This window comes from Tinamus guttatus, unplaced genomic scaffold, assembly GCF_059628265.1.
Source record: "Tinamus guttatus ecotype Peru unplaced genomic scaffold, ASM5962826v1 Tinamus_guttatus_pri_ptg000004l, whole genome shotgun sequence".
In the NCBI taxonomy this organism is placed as follows: Eukaryota; Metazoa; Chordata; class Aves; order Tinamiformes; family Tinamidae; genus Tinamus; species Tinamus guttatus.
This window is the reverse complement of record NW_028288538.1, coordinates 1,006,883-1,027,938: the sequence shown is the minus strand read 5'-3', so window position 1 is coordinate 1,027,938 and position 21,056 is coordinate 1,006,883. Positions and strand designations below refer to the sequence as shown.

The 21,056-nt window shown below is 54.3% G+C and overlaps 1 protein-coding gene across 2 annotated transcripts; it reads left to right on the top strand.

Annotated features, from left to right (window-relative positions):
- The first annotated feature begins 214 nt into the window (after positions 1 to 214).
- Positions 215 to 7,902, top strand: GLCE (glucuronic acid epimerase). Of its 2 annotated transcripts, XM_088533017.1 has the most exons (4): positions 370 to 526; positions 601 to 716; positions 3,732 to 3,977; positions 6,878 to 7,902. In XM_088533017.1, the coding sequence occupies exons 1-4, from the start codon at positions 465 to 467 to the stop codon at positions 7,900 to 7,902; spliced, it is 1,449 nt and encodes a 482-aa protein (XP_088389143.1). In that variant the 5' UTR covers positions 370 to 464. The 2 variants fall into 2 exon arrangements, with proteins under 2 accessions (XP_088389102.1, XP_088389143.1); XM_088532976.1 differs by having other exon boundaries at positions 215 to 716.
- Positions 7,903 to 21,056: the final 13,154 nt, after the last annotated feature.

Here is a 21,056-nt window from a genome sequence, read left to right as displayed (position 1 = left end):
CGCCGAGCGGGGCTGGTCCCGCTGCTGCGCGTCCGATCCCACCGAGCCGGGGTCGGGAAGGAGAGGGAGGATTGGGAAAAAAAGATGCCTTTTCCTCTCCTAGGTGCCTGCATGGCCCTTTTCCCGCCGCTGGGGTCGGGACGGATCCGAGCGGGACGTTTTTCCGGGCCGCTTCCCGCTCTAACGCTGCGCGCCCTCCGTGTCTTGCAGGTATGGTGTGAATATGCGCTGCCTGGCAGCCCGGGTCAACTACAAGACGCTCATCGTCATCTGCGCCCTCTTCACGCTCGTCACGGTGCTGCTCTGGAACAAATGCTCCACGGAGAGCGCGGCGCCGGCAGCGCGCGCGGCCGACGGCGCCGCCGAGGAGGCTTCGCCCCAGGAGCAGCAGCGGGCGCCGCCGCTCGCCGGGGGCTTCCACAGGCCCCCCGGCCCCAAATACGAGGAGATTGACTGTCTGATCAATGACGAACACACCATTAAAGGGAGGAGGGAAGGCAACGAGATCTTCCTGCCGTTCAGCTGGGTAGAGAAATACTTTGAGGTTTACGGGAGGATTGCGCAGTACGATGGTTATGACAGGTTTGAATTCTCTCATAGCTACTCCAAAGTGTACACACAGAGAGCCCCTTACCACCCGGACGGGGTGTTCATGTCCTTCGAGGGCTACAACGTCGAGGTCCGGGACAGGGTGAAGTGCATCAGCGGTGTCGAAGGTTTGTCCGAAATCTTCCTTTGCGATTGAAATCCCGATCCAGGTCCGCGCTCGTCCATGGAGGCGCCAAGTGGCTTTAATCTGGGCTCTCCCTTGTGCTCGTCCTTGTGCCACCTACAGGGCCCCAAACCCACTGCAGCCCCTTCTCCTCAGCCCCCCATAACGTGTGGTAAGACCCTTCCAATTTGCCCTTGCTAAACGATGCAATCAGCAAATTAGTACATGAGGTCTTTCCACTTAGCAGAGGTTCAATAGCAGAAGATTCTTGTTGGGTTGCGTAATAAAAAATTAATGCCTCTGTAAGACTATTATAGAACGTGACACCGACACTCATAAATTAAAGAGTAACTTTCATTAAATGTATTAAAATACATTAATCTCCGTGCATTGCAGTGATGGGTGATGCTCTGCAGTGTTGATGTGAACTCTTCCCATCACACAGTCTCTCCTCAGAAAGCTGAGGCAATGTGCAATTAGTTTGTCTAAGGATTGACATAAAAAACAAGTGCGTAGGTACCGCAATCCTTTTTATGTGTTTTTGCATTACTCATCACAGGTTTGTTTTTTAACTTGGGTGTCACCCAACGAGTCCCTCTCATTCAGATTCCTCATCTGAATTTCCAGTGCACTTGGAGAAAGGCAGCTGATTGCTCACTAGAAATCCCCATGGATGTGCTGGACCCATGTAATCTCCATGGATGTGCTGGTGGTTAAACTGGGGTGTTAAGGGGCTGAGTCCTGGCCGTGTCTTCAAAAAGCTCCAGCACAGGGTTCCTTTCAGCACCTTTCTTAGTGCTTCAAAATTAGCTGCTTTCTAACGTGTCTGTCATCTCGGTGACAGACGGTTTGTTTTTGTTGCTGGAGCCATTGCTGATCAAATGGGACTTGAAACTACCTAAAATAGTGATCGGTGCCTCTTTGCGGGGAGATTTTATGAGTTTTCTGTGGGATGAGGGGCACTTGGAGCTAGGTCTTGAAGCACAAGCAGTTTTTGTGTTAAATGTTGGAGATATGCGGAGTGTCCCTTGCACTTGGACTCTCTGCAACACTTGTGGCATTCTTGAGCAAAAACCCTGAGTTTGGTGTGAAATAATGCAGAAGCAGAACACGTTCTGCAGTCCCGCTGCTTGCAGAGTGTGCCAGCTGCTGTTGTGTGTGCTGAGTTTATTTGCAGGTACTTAAACCTCGAGAAACAAGCGAGTTGGACACTTGATAACTTCATTGCTTATCTGTAAACCTCTCTTGTTTTCGTTTTTACAGCATGTGATTTAAGAGCTGTCATTTTGAAATGTGATGCCTGAGCTCGGGTGCTATAAAGGCAATGGAATTATTGGCATGTCCTAAACCGGTCTCAGAAGGGAGATAGCTACAGCCCGTGGGAAGGGGTTAATACTAAAATACATTCCCAGAAAGTTTCAGATTCCTGCCTTGCATCCTCCCAGTCCTGGAGGTTCTCCCTTTGTACCGTGATGAAAAACCTCGTGTTGTGTTTTCACCTCTCTTTCTGCAAGGTTAATGTGTCGCGTTATGTCTTATGACCCGGGGACTTTCATCTTGTCATCTCGCATGGGTTTCAAGGGAAGCTCTTAAAGCAGTTGTCATTTCTGCATCTTTCAGCCTCGACGTGCACCCTCTTCACCGAGAATACGTAGCGTTAATGAGAAAACGGCTTCCAGGGTTCACATAACAACACTTCACTCTTTCACAGGATGGTTTTCTCTTCAGAAAACTATCGCATCTCCATCAGGAATATTTATTAGAAACACGAGGCACAGAAATGCCTATGAAAACTTACATTTTCACATTTAGTTGAACCTTCTTGTTACACCGGGTTTCAGGCAGATTTGCTTTCTGAGCTTGACATTGCTAAAGGGGAGAACGGTGCAACTGCCAACTCGTATATTTTCATGTTGATCTTTCGTTATGCAAAGGTTTACAGCACAAAACATCCTTGGTTTCCTGCAAGAGGGTCATGATGATATATTTTCACTTTGGTTTTACACTTAGAGCTCAGCAATTTGTTCCAAATAAAATCTAGGACGTGGAGAGGATTCTATTTTTATCTGTATTCCAAGTATTGCACGTTTGCTCATTTTTGTGTGTGAGGTGTGTATGTAGGAAGGATTCTCTTCCATGGCATTGGAATTCCTTTCACATGCGGCCATTGATGCAATATGCAGCTTGCCAGGTTTTTAACTCCACAACCAAGGTTATACCTGCTGGGACATCTTGAGAGGAGGGCAGGAGAGAGGCTGGGACGTGGGAGATTTTCCCTGGGTCCGTTTTCCTATTTCTGCTCCTGGAAGTTGGAGTTTTATGCCGAGCGTGGCTCTGTGACGTTACCTGAGCTCATGCTACGAGTCCTGCATGTGAAATGCCTCAGGCTCCAGAAAACACCGTGACCTTCCTAGCTTGAATCCAGGGTCAGGATGGGGCTCCGGAGGCTTCTTCTGGTGGATGCAGACTACAGATAACCCCAAAGCCCCAAATAGGAGCAGGAAGATGTGTGTTTCTTGGGGAGCCGCAGCGATCGGAGCAGATTTGTGGGTGCAGGTAGCTCCAGCCAAAATCTAGTAATGGCACGAGCACTTAATTTGCAAAGATTTATGTGGCATTAAGGGGATTGCGTGAGCTCAAACGTCGTCTGGAGATTTAGCGGCCTCCAGGGTAGGGGGAGGCAAATCTATTAAGGCATTTGAGTGTGTTTGAGACGAGGATGATGCTTCAGCAAACGGGCCACAGCACGTGTGGATGGAGGAGCATGGTAAGGGCTCCTCTGCCCTTCACCTCTGCTCACTTTGGGCCCCTCGGAGCTCTTGGAGCAAGTGGGAGCAGTTTGCGCTTTGAGCGGGACGTTCTTGGAGTTTAGCTGATGGTGAAGCCTGCAGAAATGCAGCTAGCCACAAGGTTGGGCTTGGGGAAGGACGAGTGCAGTGCAGCAAGCCCCGTGCTTTGTTTTTCAAGCGTTCTGCTAAAATACTCCTGTTTGGTTTTTATTTCTCCCCGTCTCTTGCAGGTGTTCCGCTATCCACGCAGTGGGGACCTCAAGGCTATTTCTACCCGATCCAGATTGCACAGTATGGGTTAAGTCACTACAGTAAAAACCTGACCGAGAAGCCACCTCACATCGAGGTGTACGAAACTGCCGAGGACAAGGACAAAAGCAGCAGGTCCGTGGACTGGACTGTGCCAAAAGGCTGTTCCCTTGCAACCGTGTATGATAAATCCAAGTTCACTAGTGTTAAACAGTTTGTCGCTCCAGGTGGGTTACTGTAAATACGTAGCTGCTAAACCATTCCTGTTAATTTGTACAGATGGTACCAGGGGAGCTCTGACTTCCTGGGATTAATGTGTGTTTGTTTGTCCCGAGTGACTTCTCATCCTTGAGCATCACCTGAGACCGTCCCCCCTTGCTGCCCTTCCGAAGCTTTCCATTGCTTCTGCTTCCCCTCAATTGCTGTGTATTTAAACCCTTGCCCTTGGGATGGAAAAGGCCGATGCACAGAGACGTGTGGAGGTCGGGGCACTTCAGACAAGTTGCTTTTCCTTAGTAGTGTCTTAGCATCTACCTCACAACAGAGCCCCAGAATTTAACCGGTTCTGTTAACTAATAGTAACAGTTCTGAAGTGTGGGGAGCCCCCGATACGGTGTAAGCCTCTCTGGAAATGCTGTATCAGCTCTGCTTTCAACCTCGAGCACATATATGACTATTAGGTTGGTCTCCCAATCCCTTTTGATTGGGATGAAGTGATTTTTGCAAACCAGATAGATCCGTTTCGGTTACCCCGAGTTGCCTCGGGCAACTTAGAGATGGAGCAAGTGCAAATGCCCTGTGGAAGCCACGGGCTCCCTCTCGCATCCCTTGGCTTGTCGGGGTGTCTCTGAGCTTGCTTGCTGCTGCTAGAATTTACCATATTCTGCTTCATACTTACTAGGGGTTTATTTTGAGAAATCCGTTACTTTATGCAAGAGTTTCCTTTGTGCTAGGACAGGCTCATTAATAAGGACGTGATGTATTTTTCCTCAATCAATACCCATTAGAATTAATGAGTCCATTACTTAAAAAGACAATGAAGTAATTTTCAGTTGGCACCTAAGGCCTGGGTCCCTAGGGAAAGAATTGTGGAACATGCTTGTGTCTTTGCAGTAGCTAAATACAGGGAAAGGAGAGGCTAAAAGATCTCTTATGTATTCTCCCCTCATCCTTTATTGATGGCAGAGTAATCTTCAGAGCTTGAAGGCCACACTTTGCATCCACTCATCTTAGATGGCCCTAAGTAATGGATTTATAGGTGCTTAAGGCAGTGCAAACAACAGGCAGTCTTGAGTTTTCTTCTGGTTCTTCAAGCTTTTTCTCTAATATAATTCAATTGGCTATCATAGGAGCATTTATTTACAAGAAAGAGCAAAACTTATTTGACGGGAATTTTGAGCATGTTATTTTTTTTAATTAGACTTTTTCACAGGCGCAAGCGTTGTGCAGCAAAGGGCTCTGCTGCTTCCCCAAAGCAGATCTCCAAAACTCAAAGGAGTCGAAGCTTTTACCTTCAAAAACGTGACATTTGGTCAAAATAACAGATGCAGTAGAATGCACTTTCACAGTGCAAAATGTGGAAATGCTCTTGATGCAAAATGCCATGGATCAGTTTGGGAGGTGGGGAAAAACCTTGGCTTTGGGGGAAAAGCTGCCCGTGACTCGTTTGTGGCACGTGGAAATATTTATGGGATTTTTCACGCACCGAGAAATAGCAGCAAAGAAACAATTGCCTCACACAGGAGAATTTTATTCTATGAAAAGCTGTTAATTCAAAATGACTATCTTTAAATGTTTATCGTCCCTGTGTGCCTTCAAAGCTACAGGATTTGCACACAGCCTTACAAACTAATTAGCCCTTTGATCTCCCCGTGTAGGCCTTTTGGGGTGGAGTTGCTTTTACATTTTAAAATGTAGCCGGAGAGAGAACATTGGATTTCATTATGTGGTATTGCCTAGGAGCTTTATTTAATTTTTTTTTTAATTAAACAAACTGAGTTTTGCCCATGGAGAGGTTAATAAATACTTCAACATGTTGATCTTTCTGTGTTCTTCCCTCTCCCCATTAAACTAATCAGTGAGCTGTTTTTCTAGAACTGTCAGGCTGGGAAATAAAAAGTAATAGATTTTAGTATTAGTCCCAGTGGTTTTCTAAATAGTTGTTTCTTTGTACTCCCAGCTCTCTTGCTCGAAGCGCTGCTGGATTTAGAAGTGTGACTGCTAAAGTGGCACCGCGTTGGGTTTTTTCTGTCAAGTGAATTTTCAGTTTTCTGTTTTGAGGTGCAGGAACCAGCATCGTACCAGGAGCAGCCAACGTGCCCAGGGAAACACCAGCTCCAGGGGCTGCTGCTTCGGTCAAAGGGCTCAATCCCTTCTCTGCGCCCACTTGTCTTCCTTTGGAAGCCCAAGTGACGTTTAAGATGTTAAATGATGTTAAGGTGTTTCTCTGACCGTGTTTCTGAAGATCATAATCTGCTCAGTTGAGCCATATTTATCCCCACAAATGATGGTTGATATTTTTATCTGATAGTTTTACTGCTAAAAAGCTGCTGTGCAGTTATCTGGTGTTGGGCTGCAGAGCCCTTAGGCCGGAGGGGACCTTGGAGGGTGACGGCCACCTCCATCAGGGCAGGCCCATCCTCGGCACCTTGCTCTGCTGGACTTTGAGCATCTCCAAGGCTGGAGATGCCACCGTGTTTGGCAGCCCTTACGGTGGATTCCACCCCTGGTAGTGTTGGAGTCTTTAATTCTTGCAGCCGATGAGCTGTGCCCCATCCCATCCTTATGCACCAGCAGCAGGATCCCCGTTACTCTTCTCCAGGCTGGATGCAACCGGCTCTTAGCGCTTCCAAAGACATCCAGGGCTCCCGGTGATCAGCCATTTGCACCAGGAATCTTGGTGCCCCAAGAGTTGGCCTTGACTCCCCAAATGGATCTTATGGTATCCTTACCTAAAAAAGGAGTGAAAAAGAAGAGAGAACGGTTGAATTCTTGACTCGCTAGCCTCGAAGTATTTGCATTTTGTCTGCTGACCTGGTTACTACAGGAGTTGCACTCTGTATCTTTAATTTTAAAATAATAATAGATCGTTTTGTCACTTAACAAGGTGGTTTTGTTTCTTCTACAGAAAATACCGATGGGGTATCTCTGCAGCTTGGCAACACTAGAGATTTTATTATTTCTTTCGATCTCAAATTCATCACCAATGGGAGCGTTTCCGTGGTCCTGGAGACGACCGAGAAGAACCAGCTCTTCACCGTGCACTACGTCTCCAACACGCAGCTCATCGCCTTCAAGGACCGGGACGTCTACTACGGCATCGGGCCCCGGACCTCCTGGAGCACGGTCACGCGGGACCTGGTGACCGACCTGCGCAAAGGCGTGGGCCTCTCCAACACGAAGGCCGTCAAGCAGACGAAGATCATGCCCAAGAGGGTGGTCCGCCTCGTGGCCAAGGGGAAGGGCCTCCTGGACAACGTCACCATCTCAGCCACCGCGCACATGGCGGCCTTCTTCGCCGCCAGCCGCTGGCTGGTGAGGAACCAGGACGAGAAGGGCGGCTGGCCCATCATGGTGACGCGCAAGCTGGGGGAAGGCTTCAAGGCGCTCGAGCCCGGCTGGTACTCGGCCATGGCGCAGGGCCAGGCCATCTCCACGCTGGTGCGGGCCTACCTGCTCACCAAGGAGCAGGCGTTCCTCGGCGCGGCGCTGCGCGCCACGGCGCCCTACAAGCTGCCCGCGGAGCAGCGCGGCGTCAAGGCCGTCTTCATGGGCCGCCACGACTGGTACGAGGAGTACCCCACGGCGCCCAGCTCCTTCGTCCTCAACGGCTTCATGTACTCCCTCATCGGCCTCTACGACCTCAAGGAGACGGCGGGCGAGAAGCTGGGCAAGGAGGCCAGGCTGCTGTACGAGCGGGGCATGGAGTCGCTGAAGGCCATGCTGCCCCTCTACGACACCGGCTCGGGGACCATCTACGACCTGCGGCACTTCATGCTGGGCACGGCGCCCAACCTGGCGCGCTGGGACTACCACACGACCCACATCAACCAGCTGCAGCTGCTCAGCACCATCGACGACGCGCCCGTGTTCAAGGAGTTCGTCAAGAGGTGGAAGAGCTACCTGCGCGGCGGCCGGGCCAAGCACAACTAGCGCCCGCGCGAGGTACATTGGAAAAGGCTGCGTACTCAATTTGTACGGACTGTTGCGATGAAGTGGTCCTTAAAAACTTCTCTCCCCCCTAAATAATTGCATTCCAGAGCGGGAATATTCGGGTCTCCCAGGTGGGATTGGGAGCAGGGTCCGTCCCAGCGCCGCGCGCAAGGCAGCGTCTTCCCCTTGTCCCGCCGCAAAATTAGCCACAAAAAGCAGCATCCGTTTGCGCCCCCGAGTCCGGGGATGTTTTTATTTTTCCTTTTTGTGGGAAAACACTTGCAGAAGCCATACCGGTCGTTATTGCCCAGCACTTGCCTGAAAAGTTGGTATGTGGCCTCTTTTAAAATGGAGTTTCCCGTGTGTGTGGGGAGCAGCGTCCCAGATCCTGTGGTGTGATGCGGTCGGTGTGTGTGTACTCGTAGCCTGGGGAGGGGACGGGGTATCTTTTTAAAGGCGGTTCTTTTTATAGGGATTCTTTTCTTGAGGTGGAAGAAACAAAAAGGAAAACACACGATTTTTTTAGTCCTATATCTTGAGATACTGAAACTCGACGTTTCCTTGGAAGCTGCGGGACGGGGAGGCCCGCGCGGAGGCGTCGCGCTCCCGCTAGGAAAGCACAACGCCGCACAAAGCCCGAATCCTGCCGCTCCCAAAGCCGAATCCCGGGCGCGATGGGGGTCCCGAGCGTGGCCGTCCCCGGGGCCGCAGCCTCCGGGCGCGTTTTCCACGCGAGCGTTTTCCACGCGAGTGTTTTCCACGCGAGCGGCGGCAGCGCTGCTCCCGGGGCTCGCGTTCGGTGCCGCGCGTGGCAGATGCCCTCGGAATTCCTCAACGCTTCCCTACAGCGGATTTCGCTAGGAGCATCCAGTGTTTTGCAGCTGGAATCCGCCCCGGAGGGCTCCGTGCGCCGCTCACGCCGCGGTGGTGATGCCCGTCCCGGCCCCCTTTGCTCCGGGGTATCCGGGCGCTCGCGCGTGCGGAGGAGCCCGCGGGTTCCTTCCTTCCCCCCCAGGTTCCTTCCTCGCTCCCAGGTTCCTTCCTCGCTCCCAGCTCTTCACCCCGAGCATCTCTCGGCCTTTCCAACGTGTCGATTCCTGGGTAACCCCCCCAAAATACAGCCCTGGTGTCTCCAGGCCGTATCGGGTACCCTGGGAGCGCCGGGGCTGCCCGCTCGGTTATCGCCCTCTGAGGTTGATCCCAAACGCTCCCAAGGGCCGGGGACAGGTTTTCGCTTTGGCCTTTCCTTTGTTCCTTCTCTTTTCCCCACCAATCCTACCCCATGTTTCTCGGTGTGGCTTAAGTTTAAGGTGTTTCTACCGAGCTCAAGGTCCATTTAAGCCACAAATACACTGGGCACATGGACAATGTACATCTTTGATTATTATTTTTTTCTTTTAGATGCATTTCTTTATTTCTTGCAGATATATGCGACGGCTTTGTAATTACTTGATCTTTGCAAACACATGATATGATTGTACCAATTCATGTGAGAAGTGAATGCCACAGGAGGAATCTCAATACCAAAGTTAGCTTAAAACACCTCGTTTTGGCACGCGCACACGGCCGTCCTTCACTGAGCACCGGTCCTTACTGCAAACACAGGCATCGCCCTCCTGCATCTTTCCTCCGTCTTTTGCCCATTTTTAATCCCATGAATATTTGGGTATTGCCCAAGCGACAGTACCAGTGCCTTAACGAGGCCACGATTTCCTCTTATTAAGGACAGCCTAAAAGCGCTGCTGGTTTTGGAGCGTTTTGGAGCGTTTTGCTAGAACCAGCCCAAGAGCTGGGGGTAACTCGGCTCGACGCATCCTCTCCTTCCATCCCGGTTGCATTCCAGGTTCCTGGTTGCATTCCAGGTTCCTGGTTGCATTCCTGCTGTCCTTTGCACAAGCGGCAATCAAAGCATCCTGCCACCAGGGCTCGTGGGGATGAACAGAATTAGCGGGTGGATTTTCTCCTGTTGTTTTTTGTCTTTTTAATAGAATTGGGTGGCGGAAGTGGATTTTTGGACATTGCTGCCCGTAACCTCCTTGGATTCGCTCATCTTTTGCCCCTTCACTTCTCCAAGGCCTCCAAGGTAACAGAGATGTTAGTGCCCAAACCCGCGTGTGTTTTGCCGTAGGGGCCGGACCCGCCATGCGCGGGTGACACCGGTGACACAAGCACAACTGTAAAAACGTGGCCGTGCGCCTGTCCTTGGCCATTGTGCAAGACATTCACTGAAAGCTGCTATTTTCATTCACCGTGTAATTGTACTTTATTTTTTCTACGTTTTTTTTCTTTTTTTACATGTGGGGTATACACCATGTGTTGAATATGCAATAAATTGTTTACCGGATGCCCTTGTGAAGGGTAGTCCTTTGTAAAGCTGTACAGACTTTGCAGTTTAAGCACAATGTGCACGTTAGTTTTATATACAGCGAGACATGACTTTTTGCAGAGGGAAAGGTTCTACTATGTTTATACACAAAGTAAATGGATCAACATTTGTGCTTCATGTAAAGCTGCTTTATAAAATTGTAAAATAAATCTTTTTTTTTATCTTAAGAGCAGCGTGGGGTGTTTTCTGTGTCGGTTGGTGCCTGAGAGCTCTGCAGGCCTTGCAGGTGCCTCCTATTGGAGAACTCAAGGACTGTTGCTTCAAAATAAGGTGAAAAAGTGGCATTTCTTTAACATGGTTAAAGATTTGGGGGCGCATGGATGCGCTGCCTTCCCATGTGCAGCGCCGCAGTGTTTCCCACAGGAGTTATTCCTGGGAAATCTGTCCGCTTCGGAGCCTCTGCAGGTTTCGTGGCATGATGATCTCCCCTAGTTCCTGTAAAAATTCCCTATCCAGGAGGATGAGAGTTCAGGGAACTCCCGTTTTCACCTTAAAACATGCTGCTCTTGTCCTGCATGCAGCCCCGGCAGGGCTGGGATGGCCCTTCCCGCATGGAGCTGGGAATGCCGATGTTTTCCCCCCTCAGCGGTTTGTTAAACTTGGACGCGGTGGAAAGGGAAGCGGATCCAGCCCCGTTGTGGCCGGGATGAGCCTGCCCGGGTGCTGCTCCGGCTGTGGCGCACGGAGGTGCCTTTGCCATCCGCCCGGAGCGCCGCTCCCGGGATTTGTAACCTCCGGCCGGGAGCGGAGGGAGCCGATCCCATCGGAGCGCTCCATGTCGCCGCCTACCCCGAAGGTTGGATTCTGCTCCGGAGCAGCGCGAGGAGCAGCCCGGCCCTGCCCGTCTGGAGTCCTCAGGATCCTAGATGCTTCCCCAGGTAGGGAAAGGGTCGCGTCCTGGTGCCGGGATGCAGCTTTGGGAGCGCTGGAGCCGGCCGGGATGGAAGTGCCGCAAACCTGGGGCTGGCGCTGCTGCTCCGAGGTCGCTGCCCCCTTGGTTTGCTCCTAAAGAGGCTTTCTGGTCAAAATCCCCACGTTATCCCACTGGGCTGGACTTTCCATGCATTCCCCTGCACAGATCCCGTGCATTCCTGCCCTCCCTACAGTAATATCCATGCATTCCCCTGCACAGATCCCGTGCATTCCTGCCCTCCCTGCAGTAATATCCATGCGTTCCCCTGCACAGATGCCCGTGCATTGCTGCATCCCCTGCAGTAACACCCGTGCATTCCCGTGCAGTGATTTCCATGCATTCCTGCCCCCCCTGCAGCACTGCCATGCATCACCCCGCAGCGATGCATCCCTGCGCCGCCGTCGCCACGTTTTCCCAGGAACCTTGAATTTGATCCTCCTCTTCCCGCCTTTCCCAGTGCCAGGAGGCCCGGGAAGGCAGCGGAGCCGCTCGCTGGGACCCGTTTGCTGCAGGGTCCTTAAATCCCGCGCGTGGCCCAAGGCAGCGGCCGGACGGGAGCCGCTCCGCAGTGACCGGCACCGGCTCCTCGGGATACCCGGGAATGCCGGAGGAGCAGCTCGGTGCTGCCTGGCGGTGCGTGGTGTTTCGTGGTTGGTGGCCATGCACATCTGGGGGGTGTTTATGTGCACATCTGGGGGGTGTTTACGTGCACATCTGGGGAGTGTTTACGTGCACATCTGGGGAGTGTTTACGTGCACATCTGGGGGTGGACGTGCACATCTGGGGGCAGCGGCTCTCGAGAGGAGGGTGAATGAATCCGTACAGGGACACAACTGCCCTTTACGGATGCCGTAGGGTGATCCCTGGAGTCTGCACCCCCAGGGATGGGATCCACGGGATCTGCACGCCGGGACCGGGTTTGGTGGGATTGGCAGGATCTGCATCCCAGGGATGGGGTCTGTGGGAATTGCACCCGGGGCCGGGATCTGCAGGGTCGGTGCCCGGAGGAGCCTGGATCTGCGCCCGGGCAGATTCCCACGGCGGGAGGTCGGTGTCCGTCCCCCGGCGCCGCAGCCGGGCCCGGATCGCGGCCCGGCCGGCACCCGCGCGTCCCGGGATCGGGGGGAGCCGCAGCGGGAGCCGGGACCTGCTCCGGGATGGCTCCGCTCCGCTCATCCGCACGGAGCGGCGCGGACGAGCCCGTTGGGCAGCGTGAGACCGGCACCGGATCCGCGTTGCGGGGCCTCCCGCTGGGATGTTTTCCGTGGTAGCTGGGGTCTGCGAGAGCAGCGGGTCCGTGTGTGTCCCGGTGCAGACGACCGGTACTCCTTCCCATTGCCGGGATTCGGGAGCGCCGCGGGAGCCAGGAGCTCCTCACCATCTCCAGGGACTCCAGGGCCCTGCTCAGAGGGACGCAAGGATGAAGGGACACAGGGAAGCAGGGACACAAGGACACAGGGAAGCAGGGACATAGGAATGCAGGGAAGCAGGGACACAGGGCCCTCAGCGCGCTGCCTACGTGCCACTGCATCCCCCGGAGACCCCGGGGGCCGACACGCGGACATCCCACATCCAACATCCCTAATATCTTTTCCTGCTTCCTCCCGGCCCCTGCGGCCGCTGCGCGGGAGCCGCAGGGCTTTGGCCGCGGTTGTTTCCCCTCTTGTTTTCTCTGCTCCTTCCTGCCCGCGGCTCCGTCCCCGTCCCCGCGCGGGCCCCACGTGCCGCCCGTCCGCACGGAGCCGCGGGGGCCGTCGCGCCGGGACGGGACACGGAGCCGGGACGGGACACGGCGCCGCGGGGAGTCCCCGCGGCCGCTCCGTCCTCGCCTCCCCGCGCCGCCGCTTTTGCAATATCCCGCGCGGGGAGTTTTGCAAGCGGAGAGCGGCTGGGCCGGCTCCGCTCCCCCGGGATGCTCCGGGCTCGGGAACGCGCGGGGCCCTCCGCGGCATTCCCAGGGAGGCCGGCGCGGGGCCGGCGCCGGGTGCGGGTCCAACCGGTCTCTCCGGTGGGGCCGTAAAGGCTGATCATTAACCGCGCCGGATCGCTCCGGCGGGCGGGAAGGTCGCGGCACCGCGGCGGCTGCTTCCCCACAGCCCAGATTATTTTTGTTCCGACCCGTCATCGCGGCTGCCGCCCCGTCCCGCTGAGAGGGACCGGCCGGAGCCTCCTTTTCCGCGGAGCAGCCCGGGAGCGAGCGGGGAGCGCGGCCGGACGGGAGCAGGACGGAGCGCCGGGCGCTGCTGCAGGTCGAATCGTTAACCCGCGGCTCCGGCTCGCGGCTCTGCCGGGGGCTTTGGGGCCTCGGGAATTTTCTCCTCCTGGTTAACAGTCGCTCGGCCGCTTCCTTCCCGCCCGGAGCGCGCGGAGCCGAACGGAGCCGCAAGGTGGGACGGGGGGACGGCGGCGAGGGGGAGCTGGGGACACTGCAGCAGCGCTCCCAATCCCAATCCCAATCCCGTTGGAGCCGGCAGGGGGGTTGCGGGGAGGGAAGCGGCTCCCGCATGGATCAAGGGCAGCGCAGGAGGCTCTCGAGGCCGCCGCTCGCAGCAGGACCCCCGCGGTGACTTGGAGAAGGGAACAAAAGAGCGAGCCGGGAGCTTCCCCCTCTGGCGCCCTTGAGTTTATTTCCATAAGGAATAACCGCACGGATCGTCGGCTTGCAGGGAAGCAGCTCCCCGGGTGCCATGTGAGCCCCCACGATGCCGATTCCGCAGCCGCCACGGCTGCTCCGCAGCACCCAAGTGCCCCCGGTGAGTCCGGAGCGCCCCATTTCCCAAAGCCATCCCGGAATGTCCCCCGTGTCCCCCGGCACCTTTGGCAACCGCGTTTCCCGTATCCCGCAGGGCTACCGGGAGCCGGGCATCCTCTCCGGGTACCGCGCGCCGCGCAGCTCCGCCGCCGCCTGCTTGCGCAGCGCCTTCCAGATGAACAACGAGACCCTCAACATCTGGACCCACTTCGTGCCCGCCTGGTACCAAATCCATGGATTTGCTTGGCAAGCATTCCATGCTGCAGCATTCCATGCTGGCCGAGGCCGAGGGGCGCGAGCAAAGACACGCGAGCTCCGCTCGCGTGTCTTTGCTCGCGCCCCCCGGCCTCGGCCCCGCTCATCCGTCCCGGAGCCAAATCCATCCCCGCTTCCCAGGTATTTCCTTTGGAAACTGGTGTCCGGGCCGCACGCGTGGCCCTTCGTCACCTACTTGGTCTCCTGCTGCCTGTATCCGTTGGCATCCAGCTGTGCCCACATGTTCAGCACCATGTCGGGCCGGACTCGGCACCTCTGCTATTTCTTGGACTACGCCGCGCTCGGCACCTACAGCCTCGGTGAGGGCAGCGCCAGGGTGCCCGGGTTGGCTCGCTTGATATGGATTTGCTATAAGATATTGCTATAAGATAGATGTTGCTATAAGACAGAATATCGCTACAAGATAGATATTGCTTTAAAATAGATATTGCTATAAGATTTTGCTATAAGATACATGCTGCTATAAGATACATACTGCTATAAGATACATGCTGCTATAAGATACATACTGCTATAAGATATCGCTATAAGATAGATATCGCTATAAGATTGCTATAAGATATTGCTATAAGATAGATTTTGCTATAAGATATTGCTTTAAGATAGGTATCGCTTTAAGATAGGTATCGCTATAAGGTAGGTATCGCTATAAGGTAGGTATCGCTATAAGGTAGATATCGCTATAAGATTTTGCTATAAGATAGATATCGCTATAAGGTAGATATCGCTATAAGATAGATATCGCTATAAGATAGATATCGCTATAAGATATTGCTATAAGATAGATATTGCTTTAAGATAGATATTGCTATAAGGTATCGCTATGAGATAGGTATCGCTATAAGATATCGCTATAAGATAGATTTTGCTATAAGATAGATATTGCTATAAGATATTGCTTTAAGATAGATATTGCTATAAGGTATCGCTATAAGGTATTGCTATAAGGTATCGCTATAAGATAGATATCACTGTAAGATAGATATCGCTATAAGATATCGCTATAAGATAGATATCGCTATAAGATATCGCTATAAGATATTGCCACGCTCCGATGGGGTGCTGGGGTCCTGCGCCCTCCGTGCTGCTCCCGCGCGTAGCTGGATGCGACGGAAACAGCCGGAGCTGGGAATACGCGGCGCTCCGGGGCGCAGCGCGCGGACGCGCCCCGGTTTTATGGGCATAGCAGCTTGGGGCTGGGTCCCGCGGTTATAAAACAACACCCTAAAGAAACACAAGCGGCGCCCGGATCCGCCGGCAACAACCGGCCCCGGCCGGCGGCCGCGGAGGCTGCGGGGCCGCGACGGGCGCTGCCGCCCCCAGGCTCGGCGCTGGCGTACTCGGCATTCGCGTTCCCGCCGGAATGGCTCGGCGGCCCCTTCCACCGCTGCTACGTGCCCGCCGCGGTGCTCAACGCGGCGCTCGGCACCGGCCTCGCCTGCTACTCCAGGTACGCTGGGAATCCGGGGAATCGGGAGGAAGAGGAGGATTCGGCGCGGGAAGCGCGCGGGCCGGCACGCGGGGCTGCCAGCGCTCGGGGAGCTCCTGGTTTGGGGAATCCAAGAGGGGGTTTTATATGGACGGGCACCTGGAACGCCGGCTCTGGCTCCGGTGCTCCTCCGGCCGGGAAGCTCTGCCGGCGCCTCGGCACGTGCTGGGATTCGGGCCCTCCCGCCGGGCTCCGCGCTCCGGATTTGCGGAGGAGGAGCCCTCATTCCCGCAGGCGCCAGCGTTATTTTCCAAGCACAACTGGCATTATGTCTGCAGCGCTGCGTTCCCAAATGGAATTAGGTGATTTGTTCCCAATGACTCTCTTGCAAATGTCTCAAGCCCTTAGCTGATTTCTAGCTGCATCCTCTCCCAGGACCCCAGCAGGATTCTCCTTTATTATCCCACTTTATTCACGGCAGATCCTTCCTTCGAGGCTGTATTTGTAGCTGCCATCGCAATCCTGCGCCGTTTGCTTTGCAAAAAAACCAGAAAATCCCTTGCAGTTTTCGAAGACCGGTGACACTTCCCTGTTATTCATTCCTCTCGTTTGCGGCGTTTGCCTGAGGCTGAAAATCTGCTGGAAACGAAGGGATTTTCTTGTGTTTTGGACTGAGGATCCCTCGCTGCAGTAGAGTTTCTGGGGTAGAAGGTTTGAGCCCGTTTTTGTGTTGTCATACAGTGTTGTGGAATCAAGAATGGCCTTTGGATGATGCCGGGAAGGATCTGGCGTCTTTTCCTTATGCTCCTCGCTTCTCTTTCCTGCTTCCTGTCTGTTTTTCCCTCCCGTTTTCGTGTCCTGCGCTCTGGTTTGGGCGCGCTGCCCTTCCCGCTGGGACGCAACACCGGGATGCTGCAGCAGCTGGCGATCGGCCTTCCGCTAATTGGGAATTTTCCAAGTTTTCTCGACCCGCAAATTTAAATGTCAGCGTCTCGGCTACAAAACTGCACATGCAGCTGTGAAAAACATGGAATCACGGCTGCCGTCATCCCGGGAATGCTCCTGGTGACGGAATGTCACCGTGGAGGAGCCAGCGCAGGTCCCCGGCGGTACCTGCTGCAGGATTCCATGTTCCCCGGGGCTGCAGCGGGAACAACAATCCCAGGATCCCCACGCGAGGCCGGATGCTCCATCCGGGCTCATCCCGAGCTCGGCCACGTCGCCTCTCCGGAACGGGCCGAGCGGGGCGGGAAGGAGCGGAGGCTCCTTGTGCCAGGGCAGCTCCTGCTTTCCTGGGTTTTCGGCGCATTTTGGGATTATCCCATGAACGGAGCCCCTTGGTGCTGCAGGCAGATGGATCTGCCGTGTTCCTGGGGTGGCACGAGCAGCCGGGTGTCCGTGCTCAGCTCCACGTCTCCTATTCCACGTTCTGGGCATCCAAGAGTTCGGTTATTTTGTGCTCTGAGCCATGGACTATTCCCCACGGTGCGGGGGGAAATTACACTCAAAAGTGTAATTTCCCAGGCAGGGAAAAATGCCGAATATTATTCCCTGTCCTCCCCTCCGCTTCCCTCCTCCCGGGCGGTACCAGCACAACCCACAGGCTGTTGTTGTTGTTGTGACGGTGTCACAGGACGGTGACTCGTTGATTTACGCTCAATTCTGCTGTAATCCCCGTGCATTCTCTGCAATGACAACTGCACGGGGTGCGAGGAAGGCGCGTGCGGAGACATTTCGTGCATTTTGGGCACAAGCTGCAATCAGCTTAATTAACAAACCTTGGCATTGCAGCCTTCCGAGCGATCGCAGGTGCCTTCTCCGGGGCTCGCTGCGCTCGGGAAGCTCCGATTCGGAGCGATGGGAGGGAAAATTCCCTTAAAAACAACCGCGGGGGCAGCGGCTGCTGCAGGCCGAGCTCTGCCCACGTGTGGTTGTTAATGGGCAGCAGCAGCCGAACGCGCCGTGCCAAGGGAAAGCTCCGCGTTCCCGAGGCTGCTCCCGGTGCCTGGCACGTGCCGAGCCGCGTCTCGGATTGTACCTGTCGGAGACGGGGCCAGGCTGGATTCCTTCGGTGGGAGGTTTTTATCCCAAGGGCATCGGGAACGGAGCGGAGGCGCCGCGGGACCGGCAGCAGCAGAGGGGGGAATGGAGGGAGATTGGATTAAAAAGCAGTCGGCAACGGGAAAAGGGAATGGGAGAAGGATGTGGGGTGAGGAGATGGGAGAAGGGCTAAGGAGAGAGCAAGGAGCAGCCTGTGGATGGTTAAATTGGGGCGTTTTTGGCACAATTTGCGGCCCCGTCGGCTCTGGCCGAGCCCTGGTGCCTCCTCGTGCAGCTCCGTCCCCAATCCCACCCGGCTGCTGGAAAGGAGCCTTCATCCACACGCAGGGGAGGCTCCTGTGCATTTAATGTGGGAATACCCAGCAGGAAGGCACCTGGATAGACCAAAAACCCCGTGCGGTCCAGGCGGAACTTCACGGATCTCTACAGGGAACGACGTGCCTGCTCTATACATTCCCAAGCGCCGTGCCAGGGAATGAAGGGAAAGCGGGAAGGTAACGGGCCCTGTGCGTCCCGCGCAGGTTCCTGGAGCCGGCGCGGCCGCGGCTGAGCAAGGCGGCGCGCACGCTGGCCTTCGCCTACCCCTACGTGTTCGACAGCATCCCGCTCTTCTACCGGGTACGCTCCCGCCGCGGCGCCGGGAAAACGCTTGGGAAAACACATCCGCATGGGGGGGTTTAAATACAAAATTCCGGCAGGAAGAGATTTGGGGATCTTTTCCTGTGCCTATTCATGCACGGGCTGCGCTCACTTCAAAGCAGGGAGTCCAGCCCGGCGCATGCGGGAATTCCGCCATGTTTGGGAGCTGGGCTGAGATCCCAAGTGGGAATTTCCCTGCGGCGGGAGCCGGGCCCTGCTCCCACATCCCGTGTCCCGCGCGGAGCGGGTCCGGGTGCCGCAGGGGCTCTCCTCGCTCCGCAGCTCCACGCGTGCGCGGCGCAGGGCTGCGCGGAGCCGGCGCTGGCCCTGCACGTTCGGCACACGGCGCTCGCCGTCCTCACCGGCCTGGTCTTCGCCAGCCACCTGCCCGAGCGGCTGCTGCCCGGGCGCTTCGACTACCTCGGTGAGCGGCGGCGCCCGGGACGGGGCCCGTCGGCCTAGGCCGAGCGGGAGCCCCTCTCGGCCCCGCGGAGAGGATGGGACCATCGAACGTCTCGTGTTGTCCCCTTGTCACAGGGCACAGCCACCAGCTTTTCCACGTGTGTGGCGTCCTGGGCACGCACTTCCAGATGGAGGCCATCCGCATGGACATGGCCCAGCGGCACGGCGGGATCCCGGCCCACTCGGCGCTCCAGAGCCTGGTTCCGATGGGCATCGGCGCGGCCGCGGCCCTGGGCATCGTCGCGCTCTGCTCGGCCTCCCTCGGCCCCGAGCCCAGGGAAAAGCCGCACTAGGGCCCCGGCTCCGCCTCGGGATCCTCCTCATTTCTCCCTGTTTTTTTTTTTCCTGGGGGAGAAGCCCAGGGAAGAGAATCCCCGTGCACGTGGTGGGGATGAGGATGGATTTACTCGCACACGCTCTTTGAGAAAACGCATATTTGGAAATTCTCAAGACATTCTATATTGCACTGCTCTTTGTATCGCTTTGAAGATGGAACCAGGTTACGAAATGCTTTTAATCAAGCTGATCGCTCACAACAGCAACAAAATGCTTGTAATAATCTTGTTTTTATTCTGCTACTGGTTTCCAAAGCAATAGGCATTCACCGGTTCTGCCTTATGGAGGAGCGGGGAGATAGGTGAAATGTTGGACCCCTGGTGACATGAATGTCCTTGGGACCGATGTAAACTGGAAGCAGAACCTCGGGATCGATTTAAACTGGAAGCAGAACCTCGGCCGTGTGGAAATCAATGCACCCGTGTTGGTGGGCGCCGTGCCGACGGGCTGCTCCGCACCCAGCTCCCCTGGGGCTTTTCCAGGTTTTCTCCGGCAGATTCTGCATTCCATGGGGGTGAGATCCCACACTGTGGAGGTGTGCAGCAAGCTCCCACCCATTCCCTGCATCGCCGGACACGGCCGAGCGGGATCACTAGGACAGGTCGGCGATCCGACTCCTCCGCTCCCGAGCTGGTGCTTTACCTCCAAGAGGAATATCCCTTAAGGGAGGCTAAAACCCACGTATCCGTCACCCGCTGCCTTGTGTTGAACTGAAGTGCCTAACAGATACATTAGCGCGACCAGAGCCATCAAATTCCTCGGAATTTTTGGGATAGCCTCTGCCGTGAGGATGCCTGTGACAAGCGGTCACATTGGACCGATCTAGTAAAGCGTAGCAGGTCCATGAACGTTTTGTAACACAAAAATCACTGCCTTGGAATGCTCTCGAGCTTCCTGATAATCATACGGGTGGATAATTTGTTTTCTGTATAATTACTTCTCTTAAGGTATAATAGATGTGCTTCTGAGTGATAATACAGCAGCCCTTTAAATACATTGTGGGACAAGCAAGTCTTTTGAAAAGAAGCTTTCTTTTGAAAGCTGACCAAGGTTTATATTAATATTTATAAGCGCTGGAACATAATTGTTTATTCAACAGTTTTATTTCATTAAAAGGGAAAACTAATATAATTATGGCACTGATACATGCTAACCTGATTTGGGTGATTCATAAAAACAGTGTCTGTGAAAACAACCACTTCAAGGATAATTGCTAGTAATTGCAAATTATTTACCTTGTATACACGTGTAACTGGAAAGGAATCTGGCTTTGTATGCAACAAGTGATTTAAGAGTCTCTAAAATTTACATTAATTTATTATATTTTTTCTTGGTAGTTTTAACTTTCGAATATGGGAAGTCTTCTTGTCTTCTTCATATGCAACATCTATTAAATATATCAGGAAACTACACTAAAAATATAGCACTATTTTATGCACTGTCCTAGTCCTTGCAGAGCCTGCAGCACTATGCAAGCCTAATAGCTACTTTGCACACTAAAGGAGTGAATGTTGTTTGATCTTGAGCTTAGCAGTGTAGCTAAGCCAGGTTTCTCCCTCAGTTGGAGCTATGCCTTCCAAAAACTGTTTTATGTACTAAGCTTTATGCACTTAAAAAGAAATAAAATCCGTGTGCCAAATTGTTACATGTAAATAATACAAGATATTTATTTGTTTGAGCATGTTGTTGCGTTGTGTCTGTGCCCTTTCCTCTGTAACACTGCACGGGCTCCTGAATTCAGCATTAGTTTATCCTGAACTCCAGTTTTCAATGTCCAACCGCTATAATTCCCTACTAAAATCAACGGGCTGCGTCTTACTCATAGGCCACGGATTTAACTCTTGCATCTTATGAAAAAGTTACTGGAAAGTGAGACTTTCCTATTTGGTCCTTTTCCACT